The sequence below is a fragment of the Rhinatrema bivittatum genome, chromosome 6 (genome assembly GCF_901001135.1).
Source record: "Rhinatrema bivittatum chromosome 6, aRhiBiv1.1, whole genome shotgun sequence".
NCBI lineage: Eukaryota > Metazoa > Chordata > Amphibia > Gymnophiona > Rhinatrematidae > Rhinatrema > Rhinatrema bivittatum.
In genome coordinates this window covers 174,486,283-174,502,761 of record NC_042620.1, presented here as the reverse complement: position 1 = coordinate 174,502,761, position 16,479 = coordinate 174,486,283, and the positions used below count along the sequence as shown (strand labels likewise).

The window sequence follows — 16,479 nt, the reverse complement described above, 5'->3', positions numbered from 1 at the left end:
TCTGCTTTCCCACAATGCAGAGCCAGGGCAGCCAGGACTGGCGCCAGAGTATTAGGCAACTTAGGCAAAGCTTACAGCCTTGAAACCCCCAGCCTCACCGTACATACGCACACACATATTCAGACAATTAAAAAGTATGCATTTGTAATAAGATTTTACATGAAAAAAGGACAAAGTACAGTCCTCTGAAATAAAAATATCACATGTATACTATATTTACATGCATTGCTGTGGTGCCAACAAGAAAACCCTGCAAAAAAAGTAAAAAAGACACTTGGAACTCACATAGTATTAGACCTATTGTAACGCACAATGAGTGTGGACTTGGCTCTCAGAAAGCCATGAGTAAACTAAATTATAATTACAATATAGAAAACCTTCCATACAAAAACAGCACTAATTGCCAGTAACAATCCTACTGATGAAAAGGCCACACTGCAAGCCCTAAAACATCAATATGCATCCGATTAGGAAAACAGAACAAGCCAAGCTGTTCTGTTTTCCATAACAGAATACTTCATCTCGGTATGAGATAGGCAGAACACAGGCAGACCCTCACTAAATACAGAATAAAAAGATATCATATAGCATAAATAGAAATGTGTAGACAAAATCTGAACTGGAAACAGCAACAAGCTAGACACCGAATACAATAACAAAAACAAATAAAACCAAGAAATATAAAACATAATAGTAAAACCATACTTTAAAAAGAACAAACATCTGATGAATAGAATATCCAATAAAATAAAAACCCACGTTAAAAAAAAATTAATGTGTTAAAATGTTTTTGATATTTGGGAGACAGATCAAATAACACCCATTAATTAAAATTAGTAAGGATATCCCATGTTCTCCATACCTGGGAGTGTTTGATTTCCAATCATCCTAAGATTGTTGGAGATTAGCAGGAGAAAGGAGGTATACAAACTTTTGCCTTCTTCACACACAAATACATAAACAAGCTCCCTCTCTCTCTCACACACACACACACTCACAAGCAGGTTTCTTCTCACTCCCTCTCTCTCAGATACACAAGCAGGATCCTTGTCTCTCTCTCTCTTACACACACACACACACACACACACACACACACACAAAGCAGGCTCCTTCTCTCTCATATATGCACAAACAGGCTCCTCTCTCTCTCACATACAGGTTCCTTTTCACTCACACAAACAAGCAAGCTTCTTCTCTCACACACACACAAGCAGGTTCCTTCTCGCTCTCCTTCTTCATGCACACACACATAAAGCAGGTTCCTTCTCATATACACATACAAGCAGGTTCCTTCTTACACATACACACACCCAAGCAGGTTTCTTCTTACATATACACACAGCCTCATTTTTTTCTTCAGCCACTTCCGGCCTCTCTCATTTCTTCTTTGGCCGCATCCGGCCTGTATTCTGACAGCAGTCCGCAGCCCTCAGCCTTTTTTTTTTCTTTTTTGGCCACCACCCACCTGGGCTCTGACCATGGCTCACAGTCCACAGCCTCTCTTTTTCTTTTTTGGCCTCCACTGGCCTAGACTCCGACAGCAGCCCACAGCCCTCAGCCTCTCTCTATTTATTTTGGCTGCCACTGGCCTGGGCTATGACGGCAGCCTGCAGCCTCTCTTTTCCAGTTTTGGCCCCAGTGGCCAAGTTCCAGCAGTGGCTCTTCTCGGCCATTCACTAGATTACGGGGACACAATAGAGGTCACACTACTTCCTATTAGCATGTGATGAATTTGGCCCACTGGGGGTGGGGGATGCCCGATCTCCCAATAGGCCAATCTGCCCCTGGACTTGATATTTAGTTGGAATCTCTAATAAAAATTGGCCAGCAGATCTTAGATTACGGGTTGGTTGATACAGTTTTAAGGTAGAGCTGACACAAATTGGAGTGTTAACATTAATTGATCAATGGACCATAGTTACAATTTTAAATTGTATCTGCCACTTTATAGGCAACCAATGTAGTTTGTACAACACAGGTGTAATATGGTCATATAATTTGGCATCTATTAATAATCTATCTGTAGCAGTCTGAACAGAATGGAAGAAAAGCCTTAATGCATCAATTCCTAAGAGAGATAGAGCTCAGAGACACCACTCCTTAGTCAGGGAATGGAATGTAGAAGCATAGATATACGTACAGTCAGAAAAAGAGTGAGAGAGAGAGCGAGAGAGCTCACAGACACTCAACCACCTACAGTAAGAGATATGAAGCTCAAGTGATGCAATAAGAGAGATGGAACTTAGAAGCATACATCCTCCCAAGGGCATATATCTGCCTATGGTGCACTAGGTGACAGTCCCCCGGTTTAGATCCACTGCACTGACTTACCCCACAAACTGCAACTTGCATCATTGCATCTAGGCCCCCTTCCGGAGCATCCAGGTTTCCAGAAATACGTTGTTTCCCGACCTGATCCTGAAATTGTTTTCCATCTCCAGTAAGAGTAAGGACATGTTTGAAAGAAAAAGGTGGTTGACACGAGGCTCTCTTTTCTGTGCAGGGATTTTTTAACTTGTCTGGGTGGGTGTTCACAAATGGTAACACAGTTTTATCAACAAAGGATCCAAACCCTGGAATTACATAGGATAAAAACAAGAGAAGAAAAATCATAACATTATGTCATTTTTGAGCTCAAAAGTGTATGCTGTGACTGTCTGTGCATGGGAGCTTTTGATAACACAGTGGCTAACATCGCGACACGCGATTGTTTCGCCATTTGCGGAACTGGAGTCGCAAATCGCGAAAACATCGTGCACCGCGGTAAAACAACCAATGAATTGAGAGAGAGAGAGAGAGAGAGAGACTGAGACTTCCTATAGTGCCTATGCCCTAGACAGGTATTTGTATCCCTATGGGAGGGCCACCTAGTAACTCGAGGTGGGGATTAGGTATGAGCGTAGGGGGTTGGGGGCCACTTTCACATTCAACATGAGACCTACGGAAAGAACAGTGGTCTCTAGTGAAGATTTGCTGGCCGTCGGAGTGAGGACACTCACTCCAAGAAGAGATTTGGGCAACGTTCTCTCAACCTAGCTTGAAGCTAGGTTCTCTCAACCTAGCTTGGGCAACGTTCTCTCAACCTAGCTTCAAGCTAGGTTGAGAGAACGTTGCCCAAATCTCTTCTTGGAGTGAGTGTCCTCACTCCGACGGCCAGCAAATCTTCACTAGAGACCACTGTTCTTTCCGTAGGTCTCATGTTGAATGTGAAAGTGGCCCCCAACCCCCTACGCTCTCTCTCTCTCTCTGAAAATGAGGCCCATAATGTACTCTCATGTAGAAAATCTGTATTTGGGATTTAGGTGGTTATTAGAACTTTATCTCTTTTATATGTAGGGAGATCTCTAAATTTGGAACCTCTGTTTGGTTTCTAGTTGCACAAGATATTCTGGGTGGGGGAGACCTGGAATTTCATGGTTGTGCTGTTGGGGAATGTATTGAATGTTTGAACTTGTAGTATTTATTGTATTTAAAAATGTCTTTTATACGGCATAGTCCAATGATCAAAGTGGTTTACAAATAGATTGTTCATAATATAGACCATGCATAACATTATATTATTAAAACAAAAAATAAAATACAAGAACATAAAAACCATGCAAACCTTTCAGACCCCATAGATTCAGGAAACCTCTGTACAAGCCAAAAATGCCTTCCAGAATGTAAAGCAGACCAAGTACTTCTAATAAAATATATTCATAGCCAAAGTTCAGTTAAAACTATAAAAGAGCATATTAAAACCATTTAAAAGCCTCAATTTAATGACCACTGAACTGTGATTTGTTAAATGCTTGCCTAATTAACCAATCTTTTAAATCTTTTTTACATTTTTTAATTTCAACTTCTAGCTGCAAGGTTAGTAAATGACCACTGGATGGTATTTTGGGAAAGGTGAGCATTGTAACATAATGGGCAATGTGGTTTGGGTTTCAGGGGGTAGTGTGTGTGTCCCCTTAAGAATGTGCGGTTTTATGTGATTGGGTGAAGATGGTTTAACAGGTATACATTTGGGAGGTTTTGGCGGGAGTAGGCCCTTTCCCAGGTTTGGAGTTGGTGTGAGGAAGGTCCTCCAGGTTGTGGTGGCCTAGAGTAGCCAACCTCTGGGCTGATGGGCCCGGGGCCCACCTCGCTATGGCGTGGGTCTCTGCAGCACCTCTACTTCTCAAGGGAGGAAGCCAGAGGCCGCAAAAGTAGGAGAGTTAGATCTCCCAGAGGAAGAATTATGGAGGTAGAGGTAGACTCACAGTGATTCCTCCCTTTAGGTAATAACCAGAAGGAAGGAGTAAGGGGATGGTCTTAAATGAGGAGTGGCCTAAGAAGGAACCAGGGCATGCGGGATACTGGGGAATACCTGCTCAGATCTGGAGTGGAGATGAAGAACAATTGGAGTGAAAAGAGGATTTTTAAAAGTTGTGAGTAAAGCCTAAGGAGACAGGGATTAAAATAAAGTAGACTTGGAGAGTCTGGTACCTGTCCTTTGTGGTTTGGGGTGGGTGGACTATGGAAGAAGGATAATAATGGTATTGTGCAAGATTCATGGTGGGGACTGTAATCTTTATGTTTCCTTTTAAAATATTGGAGGGGAGATTGGGAGATCTAATTGATGTTCATGTGAAGGCTGAGAGACCGTTGTTGTCACCAGCGCATAGTGCGAAGCTTCATCTGACTGTTATATCCCATGAATTCTGATTATTCAGTAGGATTATCACCACTCCATGCTATACCTATTATTAGTGCCTGACTTCAGAACCAGAAAGTAAAATTAAGAGTTGATTATTTGAAAATGGAGCGGCTCTGCTTGTGCTTTGTCTGTGCCAGCATTAAAGGGGTAGTACTGGGGTGGGATTTCATGGAGGGGAGAAGGCAGCAGAAGAGTTGAGAACTACCACCTGCTGTCTCTATTCAGGTCCACTATTACCATATGCACAACCTAAGTCCATTCTGAGCCCATTGGGAAATCTCTCCCATCATTTTATGTACTCCAGGATAGGGCTATGTAATATATATAAACCCTATAATTAGGGGAATAACACCACTATTATGTTGATCAATATACAAATTTTTATTACAAACTTTCAGGGTCATTTATCAGTTTGTGTTAGGGCATTATCTCGAGCGTTAGGACCCTAATGCCCACGATAACGCCATAACTCATGCAACAAATAACGCATGGCGAGATGCATATGCAACTTCTAAAAATTTAGTCAAAAGGGAGGAATTTGGCTGGAGTTTATGAAAATGAGGGGTGTTTAATGTTGTGTGCGATAGCATAATGCACACGATCGCACAATGTAACGCCAGAAATAACTACACATTTTATCAGGGCATTATGCTGTACATTATGCCTGAAACGGGACGGGCGCACACATTATAAAATCTACCCCATAATATTTCATGATTGTTTTTACATTTGAGAGTGAATGGGTAATGATTGATATATCAGTGTGGATTTTCTTCTCTGACAATTTTTTTTTTAGCACGAATGTCAGTTTTTGATACTTTTTTGATTTTGCATAATAAAGTTTGTAATAAAAATTTTTAGATTGATCAACATAATAGTGGTATTACTCCCCTAATTGTAAGGTTCATTGGTGCATAGTTTATTTAAGTACCCATACTTTGCTTAATTTTGTAGTAGCCTAGTTGTGTATACTATATATATATATATATATATATATATATATATATATATATATATATATGTTTTGGTTTTTTTAAATAGAGCTCTTAAAGAACTGATGCAAACCTTGTTCTTTGTCAGTGGTTTGTTTATCCTGGAACAGCAGTTATGTGTGGAACAGACAGACCTATGGAATTCTGAGGTGATTTCTGAGGTGATTTGTCCATAGTCTCCTTGCCCTTCACAGGTAAACAAGCCACCAGCAAGTGCAGAGGAAGTAAACAAGCCACCAGCAAGTGCAGAGGAAGTGGAAACTTTCTAAAACATACAAAAATGTACTATCCTGGACCAAGGGCCAGCTTTGCCAAAACATTTTTGAAGGCACAGGATGAAAAGGGATGCTATAAATCCTACAGCAAGTTAGGAACGAGGGATATACCGGGGTAAAGTTTCAAAAGCTTAGTCAGAACCTGCACATGTAAAATAAAGAATTACCCATGCAAGTTGGCTACATGCATTTAGATGAATTTTCAGCTACCTAAAGATATGTGTCTAAGTTTATAACATGCACAAATTTGTCATAAAAAAGAGGCATCACGGGGCATGTTGGGGATTTATGCACGTAACTTAATTTTTCAAAAGTTATACACAGAAACAACATGCCACTTATGCACATAACTTTACACCCTGATTTGCAACACTGACATTATGAATGATGGCATTTTGTGTAGCATGACATCACAAAATGACAATGTTATGTTGCCTAGTGCCCTTCATAACACACTTCCTCATTTCCCTCATTCCGGTGTTCAGACTGGGTACATATTGTTGTGCAGCGCTGACATTCAGCCCTGTGGCTTGGGGCCAGATGCTTCAAATACAAGATTGATAAATGAGACAGATTATTGCACCTACAGACCAAAGATTCTTATTTTAAAAACTAAACAAATGTGCACGCTCAAATCTCTCTTGCAAAATGTATTTAAGAGATGAATAGAAGCTGAAGATAAAAGACAAGCTGCACTGCACATACAGCGCAGCGAGTATAACATGGGGGAGGCGCATGAGAGGAACGGAAAGGAGCCAGAGGGGGAGGGAAAGCTAGATAGGAAAAGGCGGGAAGAGAGGCCATAGGAAGGTTAAGGGAGGGGGATGGGGGACAGGCAGTTAGGTGAAACCTGAGAAGGGAGGTGAGGATTGGTCAGTAACTAGTGACATCAGGAGGCAGGCAGCAGAAGCGGGCGGCAAGCAGTGAGAGAGGAGCACTCGAATTTTGTCCCGCCTGCCCGCCCTTGTATTTTGTGAAATTGTGAATAAATGCTGTTTGGATTGATGATTGTCGCAGTGGTGGCGGTAAACCCGAGCCCAGGGTATGTTGTCATGTTGTGTGGGGAGGGGATTTGGTGGTGGAGGGGAGGGAGTGCATTATGTATTGGGGGGCCGCTACATGGGAGGACCAGAGAACCGTGGGGCTAGGTTCCCGGTAGAGCTTGCTCTCGCGGGTACGAGGCGGAGCAGGCGCTAAGGGGGGGGAGCTCCACCATTGGGGTTTAAGGTGGTGGAGGACCAGGAAAGGGTGGGGAAGGCGGGGGAGGGAAGGGGGAGCCTGTTACAATTAAGGTTGTAAGGGCTCGGGTTAGTTTATCATTAAACTGCGGCCTATTTTAAAGCCAAAAAGTAGTCGTGTGTTTATTGGGGGGCTACCTGGACGGGCAGCGAGCACAGTGTCTTCCCTCCCAATGTTACAAGAAGATCATAATACCTACCTATCTGAGCAGACTTTGTGATTGAGTTGAGTGCTCTTAGTAGATCGTTGCCCAACTTTTTCACATTTTCCAAATCATCTTTCATGGAGTAGGAAAGATCCATCAAGTAATACAAGTCAACTGGATAGCCCTCAGCTCTGCGAAACTTTACAGTAAAGTTTGCAGGATGTTCTACAGTAGGGGAAACAAAAGTGAGGACATTATTTGTTTGAAATGTTATATGCCACATGGAGCGCAGAAACAGAATCGCAATGCATAAGTTGCTTTTGATAACGTACAACCTAATTTTCTCCCCAAGGTCTTCCTCTCATAATATGGAGCTTGGCTGTGGCTTCTTTTCATTTAAGTTTGACATGCAGAGGGTAAAGAAGACTGTACTTGAGAGGTGAGCAGAAGACACATATGGACCCAAAAGAGAGTCTATATAGGACTTTGAGTCCAAACGGAAGAGTTCTGATTGTGGAGTCAGCTGTTACAGGATAAGCAGTCAGGTATCTATATTTACGAAAAGGGCCTCCTGTGAAGGCAAAATAAAAAAAATGCCTCTGCCATTCTAAAGTTCACCCAGGCCAGGGCATCTCAAGTAGGGAATTTTATACAGGTTCTACCTACCAGGCCATCATATTGCATGAATCTTCTCCTCTCATTGTGCTCACAGTTTTGAAAGGGAAAGCCTAGCTTGATCTCCATTGTAGTTTATATGGGCAATTTCTCAGCTCTCTAAAGCTTTACATGATCCCAAAGGTAAACTAAATAGTCTGATACCTAGTGCTTCAGAATAGTAGTTACAAATAATATATAGGGAGAAGTCTCTTAGCTAACTGCCAAGTGACTCCATTTCTAGAGGGACACCACCACCTGATTCATTTTGGTACCTGTAATATTGATTTCAATTAAAAGAGGTAGAACTACAGATTCCATAATGTACTGGGCTGTAAGTTCATAAAACAAGAATGTTCAAAAGTCTCCACTGAGAAACTCATCCACTTGGCAGTTCTGCCACAGTCCCATGGCTCTATTGCTAGAGACAAGCTACAAACGCTATTAGTTATGGACCTTTTATGGTATCTCTTTTTTTTCATTTCTCAGATTTTCAAAAATTTACAATCAAGCATTTCTTGATAACATTACTGGCATATACATACATAGGCATCATTTTTATACCTAAAAAATAAAGAATTCATCTGCCATCTCTAAGTCCTCAAAAAGTGGGGAAGTGAGTACAAATATTTTATAAAGGCATAATAATCCAAAAGTATCAAGAGAAATAACAGATGGCCTAACTAGGATAGCCAAATATCTATTACATAGAGTTCTTTGTTATCTCAATGAGTTGTTACCTATGATTTTTCTTCTTCACTTTGTTTTTCAATTATAAATCTGTATAAATGCGAAGGTTGAAAGAAACAATACTTCACCTTTTGGTATACAATACAGCATTTACATGGAAATTTAAGTTTATATGATGCACCCATTTGCAATAGCTTTGGCTTTAATATAAGGAATTCTTTTCTCCTCTTTTGAGTTTCCTTTGTAACATCTGGAAACATTCTTACTGCCATCTGACAGAATTTTTCCTTAATATTCCCAAAAAAACAATTTTTGAACCCATTCTTTATCTGAATTTAGTAAGAAAGAAATTATCATTGTGGCTGGTTGAGCCTCTTCTAAGCCAGTGGATTCAAGAATTTTAGTAACATTTAATGGTTTCAATATTTGATAAGAATCTTCTTTTTCAGATTTTTTTCCCAAGAGGGTGTATAATATACTTGTGTTAACGGGAGTAATGTTTGTTGCGGAATTTTAAGAAATTCTAAAGCGAATTTGTTCCACATTTCCTTTGCTGACAAATTTGCCATTTTAGGAAAATTTATCAGTCTTAAATTATTACTCCTAAGTTGATTTTCCAGATTTTCCATCCTTCTAATCAAAAACTGATTTTCTTTCGTTATTAATCCATTTTGATTCCTTAACTTTTTCAATTCTTCAGAATTTCTTTCAATATCCAGGTCTCTCTTTAAATCATCACTTATTATCTTATTAACCTTAATTTCTATTTTTTCTATATTTTTTACTATGGGTTTTAATTGCAATGAAACATTTTTATTTAAAACAACTAGCGTTTCCCATATAACTTCCAATGAAAATGTGTGCGGCCTTACAATAGGTATAATTTCAAACTGCTCACCATCTTACACAGATTCTTGAGATAACAACACCCCTTCTATAACCTTCCCCTCCCACTAGACTTCCTAGTTTTCTCTGCTACTAGAACCCCAGATGTTTCCAGTCAACCTTCTATGTTATCACTTTTCCTCAAAGGTGACAAAGTGTTCTCTATAGGTTCAGATCTCGATGTAGCAGGATTCTCAGGGGGTGCTCTATTGTCCGGGGATAGTGAGATTTCCAGGTCACGAAGGTTTGCAGTGCCTTCCTGCAGGCCTTCAAGTGATGTTATGGTATCTCTGAAAGAAATATACTGAAAATGTAAAACTAAAGTGCAGCAGCTCATTATGGGGTAGATTTTAAAAGGAGCGCGTGCAGCGTACATGTGTACGCGCTACCCGGCGCACACACATGTACGCCTGATTTTATAACATGTGGCCTGGAAGGGAACTTCCCTTCCCCCTAACCTAACCTTCCCACCCCTTCCCCTAACCTTTCCCCCCATAGCCCTACTCTAACCCCCCCCCAAAATGTTGATCTTACCTTTTGTGCCTGCCTGGAGGCAGGCGCAGGTTGCGCACGCTGGCAGCCTGCCGGCACGCGATCCTCTTACACAGCGGCAAATGGCCGCTTTGTCAGAGGTCTCTGGCCCTGCCCATGCCCCGCCCCACCCACGCCCCACCCCCTGACCGCCCCTTTAGTAAAGCCCCGGGACTTACACGCGTCCCGGGGATTTATGCGTGTAACCTTTTGAAAATCCAGCCCTATAGCTATATTCATAGCCCATGAAAATTGGAAGCTACAAAAAAGCACAGATACAAGTTTTCAAAGAACAAAAATCCTCAGCAAACTGCAAAAAGGTGATCTGCAAAACATCATCATTAAGCTTTTACCAAACAAACAAACAAAAAAATCCTGGTTTCTACTCATTTTTTAATAATTTGACTGTTCAAAAACTATAATCTTGGCTGGGGTTCGTCTTTTTTAGCTTCAAACATTGAAAAAAAAAAAAAGAGGCGAGGGTCCACCTCTCAGCTATAAAAAAAAATGCATTTCACTATTTTTTCTCAAACGCTGTCTGTGCTAACTGCAGTGAGTGCAGGGCAGGAGGGGAGGGGGGGTGATGTGTATCGGAGTGGTTGCTTTGTTTCGCTGCTACAGAAAGCACTGAGAGTGGGGATGGGTGATAGCAGTCGCTTTTCTCTCTGCTACAGAAATTCTTTGCTGAGATTAATTTTACAACCAGAGACTTTTCTCTCTTTTTCTCATACTGTGTTTAATAAAAACAACAAAAAAAAAAACTTACAGAAAAAAAGTATGCTTTGTGGCAGAAAGAATACAAAAGAATTTTCTATTTTTAGTTAAGGGTTTAGTTTGCCAGAAAAAAATAGAAGGATTTAAATGACTGCTATCGACTACCTTTCAAACCTCCCACAGCTGCTTACTGACCATGTTCATTCCTTAGAACATGGATGTCCTCCATGCTCTCTCCTTGTAAACTAAAGATCTGAGCATGCGCAGGGATGATGTCATGGACTGTGATGTCATTCCAAGATGGCTGCCTGCAGCACAGTTCACAACAGCACAATTCAAGTGCTTGGATGCCCTCCATGCTCTCTCCTTGTAAACAAAAGATCTAAGCATGTGCAGGGATGTTGTTATGGCCTGTGATGTCATTCCAAGATGGTTGCCTGTAGCATGGTTCACAACAGCATGATTCAAGCGCGCTTTGTTTCGGTTTTAGTGCGCATGCGAGGTCGTGATGACATTTTCAGTTCCTTCCGGTCCCCACAACAACAGCTGCCATCTCAGATGTACGTCATTTCCTGTCTCCAGGTGCCCACTGCCATCTTGAAAATCTATTTCCGGTTCCACTCTGCGCCCTTCACAAAGGCCAAACAGGGGCCACGACCAGAAGTGATGTCATCAAAAAGGGACAAAAAAGGGTGGAGAGTGGATGGGGCTATGACAGAGGTGAACAAAGGGGCGGGCTAGGGCGGGAAAAGGGGCGGGGCTTAACCCAGAAGTGAACACTGATTGACTGAAAGGGGGTTCAGTGTGTTATGGCCGTCGGCTGCGGCCTCCAGTGACTGGCAGCCACCACTCACCACCACGGTGCTGCTTCTCTGGGCTTGGGCACGCTAGCCATGGCAGCCAGCCACTCCCAGGGCTCCTCTTCGCGGCAGTCCCTGCTGCTGCATGGGTAGGCCTTCCTCCGGGCTCCTCCGATGTGCTCGCTGTTCTCAGCATAGGCTCCTGCCCCACTGGGCCTCCTTAGGCCCGCGTGTGCATATCTCCATCTAATTTAAAGAGACCATGGCAGGAAATTGCCGTGGCCCCTCCTGCTGACCCCACCTGTTCTTTTCCTATTTAAAGCAAGGTCTGGCTCACTCACTACCAATCATTCTACTACCATGCTTTTCATAAATCTTTTATTTGGTTCTGCTACAACATTTATACTTTTAAAACTTACACATTATAATGACCACCCTCCATCCTTTAAACCATACATACACACCTCATATGTCACCAAACATGCTACACTAAACCCCCCACCATCAAACACACTTCTAAAAGTCAAACCATTATTATCATACTTCCAAAATCCTCCTGAATATAACACTATCTTAGCAGTTTCTACAGGGTAACTACTACTCATAAATTATCACATTATCCCAACGTAGACCTAAGTTTTGCCTTCTTAAGGGGAACTCCATATATTTCAGTGGTGAATCGCATAAGGAGGAGGAGAGAGACATCAGTGGTAAATCTCCCTTCCAAAAACACCTGTGTCCCTCTTCTTTAACTATTCCCTCACCAAGTACTATGTTCTCCAGGAATATGCCATGTCAACCAAAATACCACCTACAACATGGTAAAATGTTGTATGCTCCTGCAAACCTCCCAACAAATAAATGGGTTCATGGGAAAACTCACCTGGTCTCAAGAGCAACTCAATGTTTTTGGGAATTAGTTGTACATTACTGCTCAGCACATCTCTTTCTATAGGAAAACTTTGACTTTTTGGAGAGAAGATCTCTGTCTCACTGCACCCCCGCTCCTTTAGCTGCTGGACTGTGTCACAGCGTGTAGAATCTGGCTCTCCGGCTTTCGTGAAATTCTGTACAAATCAAAGGTGAGAGAGAAAAATTAATTCTGATTAGCATCATCCAGGCTGGTTCTAGTCTAATAGCTTCTTTTTTTTTTTTTTTTAATTCTTTATTTTCAAAAAATGTTTTCAAATTACATAGTCAAATCTTGACATTCATGAAATACCGAACATTAAATAAAGAAATAACACAAACAGTAATTACTGTTATACAAAAAAGATAATAGAAGCAATAGTTTTAATGAGACCTCTGTTAAGGGGAACTGCACAACAAGTGAAATTACAAAAGGAAATATGACCAGAAAGAAAAATAAAAAAACATTATAATACCGCTGTTTCATGAACACTATTACTAATATTATTTATTTATTTATTTATTTAACAGTTTTTTATACCGACCTTCATAGTAAATAACCATATCGGATCGGTTTACAGTTTAACAAAGGGAAAACTAGAGTAATAATTCAAGTAAACGAAAGATAACAATAGGTAGGAATAAGTCAAAGTTACAATCAACAGGGGGAGAGAACTTGGAAGCATACAACAAGCTGGAAAGAAGAAAGGCCGGTAAAGTGTTGTTACCATAGAATGAACAAATTAAAAAAACTTAAACAGTGCTATAACCTGAACGTCTCAGAGTCCATTTTATAGATAAGGGACCCTCTCTGTTTTGCAGAAACCCCTCTAACTGATTGGGTTCAAAGAATATATACTTAATGATGCCTATTTTAACTAAGCATTTGCATGGATAATATAAAAGAAATGTGGCTCCAATATTTAACACTCGCTGTCTTTTTTGCAAAAAAACTTTCTGTCTCATCTGAGTGGTTTTTGCTAAATCAGGAAACATGGCTAGCTGTTGGCCACAAAACTTTTTATCTGGGATTGGAAAAAACATTTTCATAGTCCAAATTCTGTCAGACTCCAGAGAGAATACTACCAAAAGTGTGGCACAGCCCTCAATATCAATCTGTGAATCATTAAGTAAAGCTGTTAAATTTTCTAATGCAGTAGGTTGTATAGGAGGATTACTTAAGGGTTCATTACCCATAGGTTCAATAGGTCTAGAGCAGGGGTCGGGAACCCATGGCTCGCGAGCCAGATATGGCTCTTTTGAGGGCTGCATCTGGCTCGCAGACAAGTGTCGCCACACTTCGCGGTTCCCCGCTGACCCAGCTGCTCCCCGGTCCTCCGCCGCCCGGGCTTAAAATGCTGTCAGCCCAGGCGGAACGCGGCAGGACAGCTGGAGTCAGCGGCACCGGCGTGCTCTCTTCTCCCCCCCCCCCCCCCCGCGGCCCGGAAGAGGAAGTGGAGAGCATCGGGTGCCTGCGCGGGAAGAAGAGACCACACTAGCGTGGTCTCTTCTTCCACGCCGGCACCCGATGCTCACCACTTCCTCTTCCGGGCCGCGGGAGGGAGGAGAAGAGAGCACGCCGGTGCCGCTGACTGGAGTCAGCGGCACGACTGGAGTCATCCGGGTGCCTGCGCGGGAGTCATCGGGTGCCTGCGCGGGAGTCATCGGGTGTCAGCCGGGTGCCAGCGCTGGAGTCATCGGGTGCCTGCGCGGGAGTCATCGGGTGTCAGCCGGGTGCCTGCGCTGGAGTCATCGGGTACCTACGCGGGAGTCATCGGGTGTCAGCCGGGTGCCAGCGCTGGAGTCATCGGGTACCTACGCGGGAGTCATCGGGTGTCAGCCGGGTGCCAGCGCTGGAGTCATCGGGTGCCCGCGCGGGAGTCATCGGGTGTCAGCCAGGTGCCTGCGCGGGCACCCGATGCTCTCCACTTCCTCTTCTTCCCGCGGCCCGGAAGAGGAAGTGGAGAGCATCGGGTGCCTGCGCGGGAAGAAGAGGCCACGCTAGTGCCCGACGGGAAGAAGACTGCAGCGCGGCTCGGAGGAAAATGAAGAGTTTCAACCGCGGCCGATGGGACTCCGGCTTCGCCTCCGCGAGGGCTGAAAATGAAGGAGGTTAGTGTTGGGAGGAGGCTGCTGCTGCCGCGAGTTCCCGGGGTGGGGGAGAGAGAGAGTGAATGAGCGAGCAAGCATGTGTGTTTGAGATCCTGTGTGTGTGAGTGAAAGATTGCATGTATGTGAATGATTGAGAGCCTGTATATGTGAAAGAGAGTATGTCTGTGATTGAGAGCCTGCCTATGAGAGAGAGAGCATGAATGTAAGTTTACCATTGGGAACCTGTATGTGTAAGTTTGTAATTGAAAACCTGTTTGTGTGAAAGAGTATGTGTGTATGATTGAGATCCTTTGTGTGTGAGAGAAATCATGTGTATGTATGATTAAGAGCCTGTGTGTATAAGTAAGATAGATATCATGTGTGTCTGTGTCTGATTGACAGCTGGTTTAGGTGATGGAGCATGTGAGTATGTGATTGAGAGCCTGTGTTTAAATGAGAGAGAGAGACCATGTGTGTCTGTGTGTGATTGAGAGCTGATTTAGGTGAGGGAGCATGTGAGTATGTGATTGAGAGCCTGTGTGTAAATGAGAGAAAGAGAGGACATGTTTGTAAGCATGTGAATGAGAGTCTGTGTGTGAGAGAAAAAGACAGCATGTATTTATGTGATTGAAAGCCTGTGTGTGTGTGTAAGCGTGAAAAGATAGACAGCATGTGTGTAAATGTGTAATTAAGAGCCTATATGAGAGAGAAAAAACATGTGTATATGTGAGTACTGAGAGCATGTGTGTATAGGTGTGTCATTGAGAGCCAGTGTGAGAGAGAGCGCTGGTATGTGACTGAGAGAGGAGAAAGTTCCAAGCAAACCACCCCGCCTCCTGCTAATTCAGAACAATCTCAGGACACCTGGATATCAAACGTTCCCAGGTATGCAGAGCAAAAAATTTTTGTATCCTTATTATTTTTCATTACTGGATCTTTGTGTCTGCTATTTTGAAATATTTTGTTGGTATCTGGAAATGTTTTATATGAGTTTTTAATTATTGGATATTCCACTCATCAGCTGTTTCGAAATATGTTCTTTTTGTTAGTACAGTTTTACTGCTGATGATTTTATATTTCTTGATTTGTTTTATAAGGATGGGTGATGTTTCTTTTTTCCTTTATTATACTGCATACAGAGTCTCTGGCTTGTTGCAGTTTCCAATTCAGTTTTTTCTGCATGCTTCTTGTTATGCGTTTTGGTCTCTTTATTCTATGTTAGGTGAGGGACAGCACGTGATTCAGGTGAGGTTTTCTGCTGGCATGTAGTTTCTGTGTAGGACTCTATAGCAGCCTGACTTGGTCCGTTTTCCTAATAGGAGATGTATTGGTGTCTTAAGGCCTGGTGTAATATTTTCAGAGACTTATTGTACTTTAAAAGTGTGATCTTACATAAAATGCACACATTTACTTGTATTTAGTTTTAAACATATTGTATGGCTCTCATGGAATTACATTTTAAAATATGTGGCGTTTATGGCTCTCTCAGCCAAAAAGGTTCCTGACCCCTGGTCTAGAGGAAATATAAAATGCCTTAGTAATAGGGGAATAGTATCCTGTGGGACCTTAAGTACCTCCACATAAAATTTCCTGAGAATCTCCATAGGTGAAATAATGGAGGACTTAGGAAAACTTAATACCCTCAAATTCAATCTCCTTGAATTATTCTCTTCTAACCTATGCTGGTTTAATTCTTGCCCTTTAATCAAAGCTATATCACATTTTCTGTTGGATTCGTGGACCCTTGGGCTGGCTGGGACAGATGAAGACTCACGGTGGGAAGGCCCACAGTGGATGTCGAAACCGGGAGGCGGCGCTGAGCAGGAGACCGGAGGGATCTTCACCACTGGAAGCCCAAGGTCCTCCCAGGAGG

The 16,479-nt window shown here is 42.4% G+C and overlaps 1 protein-coding gene across 2 annotated transcripts in view; it reads right to left on the bottom strand.

Moving 5' to 3' along the window:
- ITGB2 (integrin subunit beta 2) overlaps window positions 1-16,479 on the bottom strand; it is a 142,055-nt gene that overhangs the window by 68,741 nt on the left and 56,835 nt on the right. For both annotated transcript variants that reach the window (XM_029606168.1, XM_029606167.1), the window contains 3 exons: window positions 12,490-12,673; window positions 7,387-7,557; window positions 2,332-2,573 (listed from right to left, as the gene is read on the bottom strand). In XM_029606168.1, the coding sequence (XP_029462028.1) occupies window positions 2,332-2,573; window positions 7,387-7,557; window positions 12,490-12,673 (597 nt within the window). The remainder of the gene's footprint in view (window positions 1-2,331; window positions 2,574-7,386; window positions 7,558-12,489; window positions 12,674-16,479) is intronic.